Source organism: Chrysochloris asiatica, unplaced genomic scaffold (assembly GCF_000296735.1).
Source record: "Chrysochloris asiatica unplaced genomic scaffold, ChrAsi1.0 scaffold00124, whole genome shotgun sequence".
NCBI lineage: Eukaryota > Metazoa > Chordata > Mammalia > Afrosoricida > Chrysochloridae > Chrysochloris > Chrysochloris asiatica.
In genome coordinates, this window is record NW_006408642.1 from 6,891,417 (window position 1) to 6,906,987 (window position 15,571).

General features: G+C 38.5%; 1 protein-coding gene across 1 annotated transcript in view; it reads left to right on the plus strand.

Moving 5' to 3' along the window:
- Positions 1-15,571, plus strand: part of SMARCC1 (SWI/SNF related, matrix associated, actin dependent regulator of chromatin, subfamily c, member 1) — a 207,848-nt gene that overhangs the window by 100,912 nt on the left and 91,365 nt on the right. Inside the window, exons 12-13 of the mRNA XM_006868793.1 lie at positions 10,049-10,108; positions 14,897-14,934. Of these exons, the coding sequence (XP_006868855.1) occupies positions 10,049-10,108; positions 14,897-14,934 (98 nt within the window). The remainder of the gene's footprint in view (positions 1-10,048; positions 10,109-14,896; positions 14,935-15,571) is intronic.

Here is a 15,571-nt window from a genome sequence, read left to right on the forward strand (position 1 = left end):
TGATTGCCTCCAGGAAGATGTGATCAGGATGTGGTCTTCCCTTTTCACTCTTCTTATTGCTTAACTCAGAGTAGCTCTTACAGGTGTTGTCTGTTTCCCTGGTTTATGGCAGCTGGTATTGGTTCTTGCCTGGTTTTTGGTGTTTTATAAAGTGTTATTGAAGCTTGGCTGACTCTTTTCGTGTAATGTAGAGGGACAAAGAACCCTCCAATAGCAGAAGGGAGGCTATGTGACAGCCCAACACCACCAGTCGGGTAGAAAAAAAAACCAAAATCATAAACAAAAGTGGAGTTCTCTGATAACAGAAGGGAGACCATGTGACAGCCAAACAGCACCAGTCGGGTAGAAAACAAAACCAAAATAAAAAACAAAAGCGATAATGAGATAAAAACAAAGCAAGGCAAAAAAAAGAATTCAGCATCAGAAAAAACAACAAGATTAATTAAGGCAATCTCGAGTCATACACCCACACACACAAAGAAAAAAAAAAAAAGCACCCTGTATTGGGTTTCTAAGGAGCAGCTGGTGGACGTGAACCATTGACCTTGCAGTTCAAAAGGCTCTGCAGTCTGTTCCCTTAACCCGCAGAGCCACAGCAGGACTACCTTGTTGCTGGTGGTAAAAACCCACCTTAAAGCGTGTCCGCTTGTGCTGGCTTGTTGGAGGATGGGCAGAGGGCTAGCCTAGGCTGAGGGGTGGAGGGCGGGCGGGATTAGTGGCTGCAGGCAGATGGCATCCCTGTCTGAGGACATCAAAAAATGCCTCTCTCTCTCTCTCTCCCTGCACTGGTGGCACCCGGCCCGAAAACGCCTCCTGTGGCAATGAGGCCTCCCCCCCACCCACCCACGAAGGACCATACCAGTTCCTGTGGCCCCACCTGCTCTTTGGGCACGCCTGCCCTCCGAACGGGTCCGCTCAAGCACCGTGGGCAGCCCAGTCCTGCGGGAGTCGAGCGCAGGAGAGAGTGCAGGCGGGTGGAGAACCAAAATGCCCACAATTCCCCAGCAGCTCGACCCGTCAAAAAAGCAAGTCCACAATATTGGAGGCTAAAGTCTTAAGTTTGCCCAAAGGCTGTCTGTCTACCCAGCGGGGGCCTCCTCTGTGCGATACCACCCACCCTTCCCCGGAGCCTGTACACCTATGCTGCCTGGTCAGGGAAGCGCCGGAAGTCTCTAGGTTCCTTCTTGGAAGCTTGTAAACCAGTCACTTCTTGCCTTTGTAGCCCACCGCCCCCCATTTTTGGGTAGCCAATGTCCAAGTTGCTCATCCCTATGTACTCTGTGTGGAGGGGGTGGGAATGATTCTTGCTGAAAGGATTTGTTCTCTCTTTTGAGCTACTGCTTCATAGGTATAGGTCAAGTTCATCAAATTGCATGAGAATACTTTTTTTTTTCTTCCCTATTCTTTCTTCTTCTAGTTGTGCTCTGATCATCCAGTCATTGAAGCCAGGACAAGTGGGTATTATCTGCAAGTGTGGGTGTTCTTATGCATAGGCCCTCTCTTCTTATCAGCTAGACGCTTCACTTTCCACTCTAGTCCTCTGTGGCTATGTCACTTATTCTGGGCCCAAGAGTCCCCAGGTCTTGCCACACTGCTGGTCAACCAGGTCTTCACCTTGGTTCACAGAAGTCTATTGAACGTTGTAGGGCTTAGCTCACCGCTTCATTGCTGTTTTTCCTTCACTTCCCCTTATCGGTGTCAAGCGTGGTCACCAGAGCGTGTATTCCCATTGAGTCTTAGTTTTGGAAGGGGGTTTGCACTGAGGGGACCCGACCACTTGCTTTGATGTTTTCTGGGCAAGCAAGTTGCTTGTTCTTGTAGTAACAATCGGTCTGCCTATGTTGTTGTATATTTTTCCTGTAGGTCTTTCTTTCAAGAAGTATCTTCTGTTCTTCTAGCCACTCCAGGTTGGTCTGCTTGTCCTTTCAAGTAGGAATTTCCCATCCTTGGAGATCTGGATGTGGTTTAGGCTTCCACCTATAGTCTTATGTATTACAGAGGCTCCCCAGGAAGCCTCCTTCACTGGGCATGTTGTAACCCCCTTTTAGGTATTCCAATCAGTTATAGGCAGACGCTGGACTTACAAGCTTTCTATGGTGATGCTTTTCACTATTCCTTTCTCTCCCCCTCCAGTGTTTATTTTATAATATAATGCAAGGAAAACCAAGATTCAAAAGACAGCCAAGCATCTTAACATTATTCCTCCCTTTTCCCCATTCCAACCATGGCTTAATATCTGTATCCCAGAACACTACTGTGCCCAGTTTGTGCATATATCATTATTTACCTCTGTCCCACTTAGCCCATTGAGACCTAATTGTTCTCCCCTCTGCATTGTTCTTCCATTCCTCTCTCTCTACTTGTATATTGCCCCCTCCCCAGCACCCAAACTATCCTGTGTCTAATCCCTGCCCTGTGTTCCAAAAATGGTTAGAACAAACAGAAAGAAACTTGACAAAGACACAGAAGAACTAACTGGCTGATATGTACAGAGCATTCAACCCAACAACAACACAATACACATTCTTTTCCAGTACCCATGGAATATTCTCCAGAATAGACCATGTTTTAGGCCACAAAATAAATCTACATAAATTTATAAAAATCAAAATACTACAAAGCATTATCTCAGACCACAGTGCTATCATATTAGAAATCAACAAAAGGAAGACCAAGGAAACCAAGTCAAATACACGGAAACTGAATAACACCCTGCTGAAAAGCGACTGGGTAATAGAAGAAATTAAATGCAAATTCACAAAGTTCCTAGAAATAAATGAGAATGAAAACTCAACAGTATTAGCTTTTATTTCTTTGATTTTTTTTTTTTGTGGGGGTGGGCATGGGGAAGGGATGTACATCAAAACACTCAGGAATAGATAATCATTCATACAACCAAAGGGCACATTCTGCAAGCCTGCCTCCTGGCCACCAGCACACATCCTTTCTCTTTCCATTAGCCTACAGTCTTCAGCTGTTCTATCTATCTATGTCTTCATTTCTGCCTCCATCCTTGGTGTAGCTGCTTTTCTATATAGGATCCCACATTCTGCTCATGCTCTCCTTCCCTGATAGTCCTAGAGTCCTCTGTTCCTGGAATGTAAGATTAACAACTCCCCCTTTATGTTATAAATTTTCTACCTTAACACTTTTGAAAATCATAGTTAGTCAGGATAACAGTTACTCGCCGTAACTCTAACCCCTCCATGGCTGTGTCCTAGTCCACGGGCTCAGGATACCCAGGTCTCACCATACTTTGGACCAACCAACCCTTCCTCCTCTCTCTCTTCTCCAGGACGACAGGAGTTTTTGGAATGTGGTCAGACTCATCCTACATCTTCATTGTTGTGTTTCCCCAACTTCCGCCCACCAGTAGACCAACATGGTCGCCAGCAAGCTTAATATGGCTGCTCGTGGGATCCTTTTCAGTTTCAGTCTTGGAGTTTCATTCTTCCGGTGTTGTCCTTAAGGGACTTGATTTGCTTACCTTGATGGTTCTCCAGCAAACACTTTACTTGTCCTTGTAGTTCCCATTCAGACTGCCATTTTTGTGTTTGGTTTGGATATTTCCTGCTGGTCTTTCTTTCAAGAAAAATCTTCTATTCCTCTACCTGCTACAGGCTGTTTTGCTTGTTCTTTTAAGTGGGAATGTCCCCCCTCAGAAAGTTCTGGACAGGGCTGAGGATTCTACCCAAGGTTCTATAATCTACCAAGACTCTGCAAGAAGCCTATTTCACTGGGCAAATTTTAGAATCCCATTTAGGTATTATAGTAAGTTACAGGTTGAATATGGGCTTATACAAACTTTCAGTAATCATGTTTCTGGATATTTTTTTTTATCACACTCGAATGTCTATTTTACAATAGTAGGCAAGGGAAACTAATATTCATAAGACAGTGAAGCATCCTAATAGTATTTGTCCTCTTTTACGCATTCAGACTATGCATCAATCCCTGTATCACAGAGACCTGTTGTTTGAAGGTTGAGCATACATCACTCTTTACCTCTGTCCCATTTAACGCATGCAAACCTAAGTGTTCCCATATCTACCTTGTTCTTTCATCCCCCTCCCTCTTCATGTTTACTACCTTCTCCAACACTGAAACTATGATGTGTCTATCCCTACCCTGTGCTCTGCCATCCCATCCCTCCCACCCCTGGTAACCTATAAAGAATCTTTTCCCCCTTTTATTATAGATATCTTTTTTTAAGCTTTTTCATGAATAGTCTTAAGCAATATTTGTCTTTCTGTGATTGACTAATTTCACTCAGCATTATGTTATGTGGTGGCTTGCAGCTTCCTTGTTATTCTTCAAGGTAGCATAATATTCTATTGTGTGTATGTATTAAAGTTTGTTTATCCGTTTTTCCATTCATGGGCACAATCATCCATCTTTTTATTTTATTCACTGTTGTGAATTGTGCTGCTGTAAACATTGGTGTGCATATATCTACTCGTGATATGGCTTCTTCATATGTTTATTGGCTGCCCGAATATCTTCCTTGGTGAAGTGTCTGTTCATGTCCTGTGCCCATGGTATGTGGTAGCTTGCAGCTTCCTTGTGATTCTTTAAGGTGGCATAATATTCCACTGTGTTTGTGTACCTAAGTTTGTTTATCCATTCTTTTATTGATAGGCAGTTAGCTTGTATTTCTTGTTGATATATACCAAGTAGAGGAATTGCTGATCATAAGGTATTTTTATTTCTAAGTTTTTGAGGAAGCGCTCTACTGTTCTCCAGAGAGGTTGGATCATTTTGCATTCTTACCAGCTTTGTGTGAGGGTCCCAGTCTCTCCACATTTTCACCAGCATTTATTGCCGTCTGGTTTATTGAACTTCCCTTTTATTGCTTCACCAGTCTTTTCTGTTTGTTGTTGTTAAGTGCTGTTGAATGGTTTTGACCCATAGTGACCCTGCCTGCATAGAATTTCCGGGGTGTGGCTGGTAAGCTTCAACCACTGACCTTGAAATTTTCAAACTGGCCTTGCAGTCCAGCACATGAACTTAGTGTTTTCTGATTAGTACTTCTTTTTTCCTCATGTTAATTTTAACTTTTTATTTGAATTGAGTGAAAGTTAAATGCAACAAATCATATACTTTGTTTTATTTCAGTAATTACAATGCCCTCGAAGTAACATTATGTATCCCACTTTTCCCCTGTGATCTCCCCCCCACCACACACACACCCTTTTGAACTTTGTCGTAGATTAAATACTGCCCTTTTGGTCTTGTATGGTTGACCATTCAATTTACCTAAAGTTGAGGTAGCAGGAAAGAACTTAAACAATTATGACAAATATGGTACTCAATTTGGGGGAATATAAGAAGAGTTGGAAGGAATTAAAGAGAAGTAAGAATACTATTAAACAGAACCAAATATAAATCATAGAATGAAAAAATAATCTGAAATCAAACATTCAGATGAAACATACATTAATATATAAAAAGTTTAGTCAATGTGAAGGCAGGTAAATCTAAGTGAAAAAGGAATTTTCTTTATCCCAACGTGTTGTAATTTATGGAAATTCCTGTGTATAAATAGGACTGAAATACTGTACATGAAATAGTAAATAATTTCTATGAAAACACATGTTTTCTAAACTTATTCCAGTGTGATTGCAAACATTCCAATGGAGCATTATGTGTATTCTGTACACAATAAATACTAGGGGAACTCAAAAAATTATATTCAGCTGACCCAAGATATTTAGGAAAACACAAAACAAACATCTCAAACAATTACATACTATGATATTTCCTTGAATGAGAGGAACCACAACTATTTATATATGGCTTTACAATTTTTTTCTCTGATTGCATGTCACTATCCTTCCTGTACTTTTCAAAAATTTTTTTTTAAAAAGCCACCCTTTGAGTCCTTAATTTATTTGCAAGGTTCAAATCTTTAATGTACAAAAAAGGTCAGGAAAAGTTCTTAGAAGACCACAATTTCACGTTAGGTGGTGTAACATAGTTGAAGGTCTGTTTTCATTGGCTATTATTTCTATTATGTGTTACATGGTTCTGTTACTTTTCATATCTAGTAAATTTTATTGCAAAAATATTGCAAATGGTACATTACAAAGGCTTCAGATTTTATTAAGATTGCTCTGAAGAGCTTTGACTTGTAAATTACTGGCAAATCACATTGAATTTTTTCAAGCTTTAATTGTTTGTTGGGTCAGTATGATAAATACTGGGCTGCAAACCACAAGGTATACAGTTTGAGCCCACTAGGTACTCCATGGGAGAAACAGGAGGCTTAATGCTGTTGTGAACCCTATTCAGGGTCATTGGAATTAATTTAGCAAGTGTAAATTTATTTCTCTTTGCCTTTAGTCTTGGTACCTAGATCTGTGCTTTGGCCCCTTTGATGTTTTAGTGGAAAGCCTACCAAAGTTTATTAATTTGATTGGGAATAAATGAATGTTTCTCCTTATGTGGCACTGTGGGATCACCAATGAACTGCAAATCATAAGGTCAGCAGTTGAAACCCACTAGCTGCACCTTAGATACCCTATAGGTTGCTTTGAGTCAAAATTGACTTGACATGACTTAATAACGACAGTATCAAGTAGGAGTCCTGATGTAGCACTATAGCATAAGCAGTGGATTGCTAACAACAAGATTGGCAGTTCAAACCTGCCTGCCACTGTTCTGAAACCTTATACAGGGTTGCTATGAGTTGGAACTGCCTCGACAGCACTTAACAATAATAGAGCAGTACCAATAACCATCAAAATCTCAACTTAATTCTATTAATTTTTCAGTATATATATTTTTTATAATTGTGATTTGAGTAAAGGATTAGAGCAGATGATCTGTTTTACGGCAATCATCAGTTTTATTGTTGCGTCAGTGAAGTTTAGTTGGGAAATAAGATTCATAGTAGGAAGTAGAATCATAAAATTGCTTATGGTAGAATTGTTGTTGTTGTTAAGTGCTGTCGAGTCAGTTCCGACCCATAGCTACCCTGTGTAAGGTTTCCAAGGAGTAGCTGATAAGCTTCAACTGCCGACCATGTAGTTCAAACGGCTTTGTAGTCTGTCACATTAACCTACAGTGCCACACCAGGACTCTGTGGTAGAATTAGGAAACATAATAATAAATAATGATGTAAAGCTTTCAGCATGATAGAACAGTTGATGAAGGATGCCAGTATTTGCTGTTTAAGTCAGTATCATTTGATTAAAAATTCTAATTAAAATTACTGGGATTTGATAAGCCTACTTTTAAGTTGATAAGTAAGATAAAATTCACAAAAGTAAAAGATTAAGTTGGAAAATGTATTACAGTAAGCACATATGTTGCAGTAACTTTAAAGTATTTAAGAGCAAAGATGTCATTTTAAGGACTAAGGTACACCTGACTGAAGCCATGGTCTTTTCAATTACCTCATAAGCATGTAAAAGTTGGAAGGAAGACCACAGAAGAATTGATGCGTTTGAATTGTAGTGTAGGAAAAGAATATTGGAAGTACCATGGACTGCCAGAAAAATAAACAAATCTGCTGAGACTTTGTCATGCTACACAAGGACAAGGACATATCATGCTAGGTAAAGTTCGAGATTAGTGAAAAGGATGACCCTCAATGAGGTGATTGCTACAGTCAGTGGCTGTAACAGTGAACTTAACCATAACAACAGTTGTCAGGATGGCGCAGAACTGGGCAGTTTTTTTCTGTGAGTCAGACTGACTCAGCAGCACCTAACAATAGTCAAAACAATTGCTGAAGTTATGATAATTAAATAATACAGTATTGGAACAAGAATCACTGAATCATTGTTACTAAGTGCCGTCGAGTCGGGTCCGACCCATAGCAACCCTGAGCAGGGTTTCTGAGGCTGTAAATCTTTACGGGAGCAGAAAGCCTTATCTTTCTCCCACGGAGCAGCTGGTAGTTTTTAATTGCTGACCTTGCGGTTCACAGCCCGATTTATAACCACTACGCTACCAGAGCTCCATTAATGGAGTAGAAAAACTAGTTTACAAATAGATCCATGGTCTGTTAATATCAGGAACAGACTATGAGGGTTGGAAATGTAAAGGTAGACGTTTCGTAGTAAAAGGAGGGGAGTGGTTGACTTTGTAGGCCAGGAGCGGAGACCCCTGGGACCATCAGTGGAGAAGAGGGGAGTGCAGGACCCTACCCAGAAAAACAGTGACACCAGAGATGGAGGCAGAGATGATGATGTGGAGAGATGGAGCGGCTGGGAACTCTACACTCAGAGATGGAAAGGGGCTGTGTGCTGACGACCAAGGGGCGGGCTTGCAGGATATACTCTTTGGTTGATGATACATGGAGGATATTGTAACCATGGCAATGTAACAATATACGATAGGATGAATGTAAAGCTAATGTTCTCCCATGTAAACTATCACATAATTCATATAAAACAGTTAAAAAAAAAAAAAAAAAGACCCATGGAACTTGCTTAGGAAAATTGTTGTCTCCTATACAAAGATGACATGCAAATTTGATAAGCATTTCATCTTTTTTGTACATGTAAAAATGGTTAAATTGATGCTTTGGCATGTATATTCTCAATGACAACAATTGAAAAAGAAAAAGAACACTCAGGTTTCTTTATGAGTATTTTTAAAGGTAAATTTACATTGAATGTTAGTGAGCAAGATGTAAATATTTTGGGTAAAATTAATACTCTGTCTGTATTAAGGAATTCTAGAGTGAAATTGTTGTCGGTTAATGAACCTGGACTGCAAAATTGTTTGAACTGCAGGCTGCGGTTTAAACTCACCAGCCACACTCCTTGGAAACCCTTTATGAGGTCGCTATGGGTTGGAACTGACTCAGTGGCACTAAACAACAACGTCTGTGTTAAACAAGAATTTTAAGCTGCACATATATTAAAATATAAAGATAAACTTTCATCATGTTGTCCTTTAAACCAACTGTTGGGAGCGCAGTGACTGCATACAATAGGCACTGGACTGTGAACTACAATGTTTGGAGTTTGATCCTGCCAGTTGCTCTGTGAGATAAAATGATGTTTTCTGCTCCCATCAAGATTTAAAGCCTCAGGAACCCTATAACAGAGTCATTATGTGTTGGAACTGGAAAAGTACTTAAATAGCAATGGATTAGAATCCTGAATATGTATAAAAAAAGATTAATCGTCATTGTCTAAATTACAAAGTCTACTATGAATTCAAATATGCAGAACCAATAAACGTGCAAAGATGGTAAATCTCATTTAATCAAAGAATTGGAAGCTATTAAAATTGTTTTCTTCCATCTGATTTTTTCAGAATTTAGGAGATTGGCTGGTACTGTCAATTGCTGTGGTTGAAAATGTAAATTGATGGAATTGCTTAATATAATTGTGCTGTATCTATAAAGTTAAATGTGGGTATTTAATAGAAGGTTAAAATTCCAGAATGTTTATAAGCAGTTACATGCATGCACATAGGCAGATGTAAATGAATGTTGATTACACAATAGTGAAAATTTTAAATTCAATTTAATTTTCCCTTAATATAGCTCTAGCTAACTTATGATCTACTTAACTCATAGACCTATGAAAACCGAAGGGCATATAATGTAACTAAAGCTTGTTATTACATAAAAAGTCATAACGGTACACTTTTTACATGAGAAAAGAATTAGTGTATCATGAATTGCCATTACATAAAGCATTACAACCTCCAGTCCATGTTTTCAAGTAACTGCATGAAGGAGCAGACTCCTGGTGTGGCTCTGTAGGATCAGCACTCGACTGTAAACCGCATTGGCCGACAGTTCAAACCCAACAGCTGCTCCTTGGAGAACCATATACTGGGTCCCTATGAGTCAGAACCAGTTCTATGGCACTTACAAGCATGATGGAGCAATTTTTATGTTTTAATTAATGAACGATACAGAAATGGAAATAAATATGTTTGAAAATTAATTTAAAAAATTTTGAGTGTTGATGTTTTGAAACTGAGCTAGTGAAGCTAAGCAGTAGTAGTAGTAAATGACTTTAAAGTTACAATGGGATGCATATATTTTTAAATTATGTCCTTTGATTCTTCTTTCTTCTAGTAAACCCAAAGAAAGATAGTGAAAATACACCTGTGAAAGGAGGAACTGTCGCAGATCTTGGTAAAATAAAAAAAATGCTATATATCATTCTGTGTTGTTTTCTCTCTTATCAGCTCCCCTAATAATTCCATTTTGTATTGAGCCATGCTGATTTTAGGTGTTACGATTACTAGAATAGAATATTGTCTATGGCTATAGTTACCACCATAATGGTTTGGTTTCCTTTACTGTCATTTCTTGATACGATAACTTTCTCTCATTCATTGTATTTAATGTTGAGTGTTCTCATCTCAGAGCACATTATTTTTCTAAAAACTAGCAAAGATTGTAACATTATGTCTGAAATCAGAATATGTGCATTTTAAACCAGTAGCTCTAATAAATAAAGCATTTTTCTAATCTTTTAAAATATGGTACTTGTTTCATAATATATATGTAAATCGATTTTGTATTTTGCAAACAAAAATTTATTGACTGGAGTGTTTTTAAGCAGTATAAAATAATTTCTTAAATATATTTTTAGTTTTTAGATCATGTTTTCACAAGAAAAATAAAATTAATTCTTCCTGAAGCTGGAAGAGTAGAAAACAGGTAGTTACTCATTCCAGTTAGGAAAATAGAGTTAGTTTTAAATGTCTTTTTTCTTCTGAGGGTTACAGATGGGGTTGAGTAAATAATAATCTAGCTTACTATTTTTCAGTTGTCAAAATCACAGAAAAAATCTAGTGTTTTCAGAATACAGTAAATTTTTTATTTCAAAGAATTTTTAGACTTGAAAGATATTTTTGAGATCTCATTAAATATAAAAATAGAACTTTAATGTCTCTATCTCTTATTTGGAGTTCTGATGCGGTGCTATAGGATAAACACTGGACTAATACACAAGATTGATAATTCAAATCCATCAGCCACTCCTTTGCAAAACCTTATTCAGGGTTGCTGAGTCGGCACCAACTCAATAGCAAATTTTTGTTTTAAATTCTTTATTTTGAGTGCAATTGTAGTGAATTTTGATGGGCAGGTATGAGTGGGTTTGTGGAAAGGGTTTTCTGTTTTTGTTCACTACAAATATATCCCGTATTCTTTGCCTCATGACCTGTCCTTGAACATTAGTAGATGAGTCTGTTTTTGATCCTGTCCACAGCAGAAGCAGTTTATACAAAAGTAGATGAGTCCTGGTGTGGCTGTGTGGGTTAATGCACTGGACTCCAAAGTCAGTTTGAACCACAAGGTTGGTGGTTCAAGCTCACCAGCCACTCCTTGGAAACCCTATACAGGGTTGCTATGGGTTAGAACTGACTCCACAGCACTTAACAACACAACAACAGGGTGTATTCAGATTAATGAAGAGATGCTGTCAAAATGTTTTTGTCTTGTTTTTAAATCTATTCATAGAATATAAATATTGAACTGCTTGATTAATAGTCTTAATGCATTTTTGTTTAATCTATATCTGGCACTTATCCACTGAATAAAAGACGAAGAAAGCAAAAATTATGTTGTTGTTAAGTGCCATCAAGTTAGTTCTAATCATAGCTACCCTGCATAGTGTTTTCTGAGGAGTGGAAGGTGAGCTTGAACCACTGACCTTGCGGTTCAAACTGTTTTGTGGTCCATTGCGTTATCCTGCAGCACCACACTAGGGTTCTTAAGGTAAAACAGAAGCACTGAGAAAAATATATAGATAATGTTTCATCAAAATATTTATAGTCTGGAAGCAAAACACCTTAATAAAGGTCCCCCTTCAACTGATTGTATGTTAGATCACATTATAGAGACTGATTACATTACACTGCATTACATTATGGAATAGTAGCTAGTATACTGTTTGTTGTCCAGAACATTGGTAACCATAATTCACACGTAAAATTAACCATCATAGAGTTTGTACTCTTCAGTGGAACAATTTGCTAAAGAGATTGATGAGTTCAACTGTTGAGTAAGTTTTCTGAAAATAAATCTTCCTGCAACATAAGTGAGTGGGTACTTTTTCATTTAAAAATAAAGTAACCCTTTAGAGAGGAGTATGTTCATTTTGAGTTTGTCAAAGAAGTCAGATGACATTAAGTTTAAGAAAAGATGGGACGGGGTGGAGCCTTAAATTTTTTTTATTCCTGGTTTGTGAAAAACTTGAGGTCCAAATCATGGACGTTATAGTTAATATTCTTAATAGGTCACAACTGGAGAGTTAGTTATTGTGAAATTTGAAAACCTTGCCCTAGCCTTTCACCCTGGAACAAACAGGATTAAATTATCTTTTAGGGATCTGGCTTTTTTCATTAATTCACTTGAGCTATGCAAAGGCAACTATGATTCATCAACTGGGAATTATTATCTGTTGTTTTAATTGATCCATATTCTATCATATCTACACATTTCTTTCATTCTTTTTTAATCTTTTATTGTGAATTATTTGATAGTTTACATGGGAGAACATTAGTTTTATATTCATCCTATCATATATCATTTCTTTGCCATGGTTACAATCCCCTCCATGCATCATTAACCAACCAAAGGTTATACACTACAAGCCTGTACTCCAGTCGTCAGCACACAGCCCCTCTCTCTTTCTTTCATTCTTGACATGTCTGAAACATCTAGATCCAAGGGTTGGAGTGAGGACAGTGTACAAGTGTATTTCCATATCTAGAAGGAGGATGGGAGCATGTACTGAACATTACCATTTAGGGACCAGTTGGCATTGGGCTACTAAGTAAGAGGTAGGTTGTTCGGATGCACCTGCCAAGCTGTGGGAGGAAGATGGTGAGATAGTTCGCTTCAGTAAAGTTTCACAGCCTTGGAAACTTCTACGGCCCAGAGAATTCTGTCCTGGGAGACCCCTGTGAGTTGAAATCTCAGTGATAGTAGGTCTGGCTTTCCAAAGAAGAATGTGTACCAAGACTGTCTCAGGGACAAAAATCTGTTACATTTTAATGGTTTATTTTACCCAGAAGTGATAAGTAGTTTTCCTGTGTTTACCAAAATCCGAACATAAAGTTAATTTTTGGCAACTTTTGGTATGTGAATTTCTCTCTACTAGTCAGTTGCTAGGAAAAACTAGTCACTGTGCAGATCTAAAGGAGCCTTGATGGTACAGTGGGTGAAGTGTTGTACTGCTAACTGTGAGGTCATCAGTTCAAACTCACCCAACCTCTGTGATTATCTGCTTCTGCAAAGATTTATAATCTCAGAAACCCTAAGAAGCAATTCTACTAAGGCCTATAGTGTCATGAGTTAGAATCAACTCAATGGCAGTGAGTATTTAAATTTAAGAAACATTTTTTATGCAGAGTTAGATGACTGCATACAAGTCAGATGTTCTATTCTTGTTAGCAGGCATTTGTTGAATTTATAAGTCATTCATGTCTGTGTTACTCAGGTTACCTGCCAAGCAAAGTGGTCTGTCTGTATACATTTGGACTTTATTGAATTGTTCCTGTTTGAACTTTTTTACTGATGCAGAAACAGATCTGCAGATCTTAAATAATGCTTCAAAGCTGTTAATATGGCAGAGTCTAGATTCAGATCTAGGTCTTATTTGAGCACAGCTGTTTTGCTTAATCGCAGTTTGTGATTGGGGTGTGCTGTTTTCTCTACCGTTATGCATTCTTACAGTTCTATGAAGATGCCAAGCCCTATCCTTGCTACCTGTCGTCGTAATGTTTGCCTCCTCTCTCTTAACTCTGAACATTAAATACCACGTTATCAGAGAGACTTCCCTGGTCAGTTGCTCTGAGAATGTTTCTGTAATATCTTACTATGTTTTCATTGCCTGTACAGCATTTTTCTATGTCTTTTGCTCACTTATTTTCTGTTCCTTCCCTTGCCACTGATAAAGGGAAGGGAAGGGCAGAGAACTTTTCTTATTCATTGTATACTTAGCTTCTGGACAGTGGCTAGCACATTATGTTGTTGTTACTAAGTGCCATCAAGTTAGCAGTTAGATTGACTCATAATGACTCTCTGTAGGGTATTCAAGGAGTGGTTGGTGTGTTTGAACCACCATCTTAGTGTTCAAATCGACCATGCTGTCTAGCGTTTAATTTATAATGCCGCACCAGGACTCAGCACATTACTAGACACTTAGTAGGATAAGCACTTGACTGCTAATTGTAAGAATGGCAGTTCAAATACACCATCAAGTTGGTTCCGACTCACAGTATTGTATAGGGTTTCCAGAAAGCTACTGGTGAGCTTGAACCACTGACCTTGTGGTTCAAACCAACTTTGCAGTCTAGCGCATTAACCTGTAGCGCCACACCAGGACTCCCAAAGAATACATTACAGGCACTTAATTATGTAATTGTCTGTGCTGTAATTTGTTACTCAATCCATGTTGGCATTTATGGGTTTCTTGATGGAGGCCACTATTTCAATTGCCCTTGAGTTTGTGTATGTTCTTTTACAAGGCAGCATTTCGGTGTGCGAAGTCTCCTAGCCCCAGAAGACATTAAGAATTTTAACAGGAGTGTGATTGTTGCCAATGTCTTTGTTCTTCACTCTGTATTCACTTATTCTGGGGATTCAAAATGTCATTATTTTGGTTGACCAAACCTCAAGTGGCATGAGTTCTAATCAAGTCTCTTCTTATTAAGCAAGATCATGACTAAGTTATTAGCATGAGCGATAATTAAGTAATTTCCCTGTTACTGGAAAATGTTAATTACCTGTGCTTTGGTTTCTGCTCACCAATGTGCTTCTGTATAAAATCCTAATTTACTAATGTTTTATGGTGATTCTCCTTTAATAATGTTTTATCTCCTTCCTTTTCTCTGACATAAAATTTCCATGTCATCCAAGCAACATTTGACGGTTTTTAAATTAAATGATGCATTTTTATTTTTACAGATGAGCAGGATGAAGAAACAGTCACAACAGGAGGAAAGGTAACAATTTAATTAAGTTTGGTGCAACAGTAACGCTGCATGTTTTAAGTGGTGGTGTTGCTAAGTGTTGTCAAGTAGGTTCTGATGCACGGCAACCCTGTATAGGGTTTCTGAGGAGTTTGAACTGCCAATCCTGTGCTTTGATGTACAGTGCTGATTCTACAGTGCTACGCCAGGAGCCTGTTGTAACACTAAATAGATGGTGTGTATAGATGTCTATTTTGGAGCTTTTAGTTGTTTTTGTTTTTTTTAAAGTTTTTATTGAGTGATAGTGTACATGGGAGAGCATCAGCATTATGCCAATGTTTCATTGCAATGATTACAATTTCCTCCGTGCATTATCATTCAACAGTATTTGCTTCCTTCCCCTTTTTTTTTTGGTGGAGGGGTGTGGTTTGCGCAGAAACACTCAGGAATATATAATAATTTAAACAACCAAAGAGTACATTCTGTAAGCTTGACTCCTGGCCGCCAGTACCCACCCAGTCCTTCTCTTTCCATGAGTCTGGAGTCCTCAGTCCTCAGCTGCTCCCTCTCTCCATGTCCTCATCTCTGATTCCATCTTTGCTGTTGCTGCTTCTCTGGATAGGGCTGTGCTTTTCTCCCTTGGCCGTCCTTACCTTTTTTTTTTTTTTTT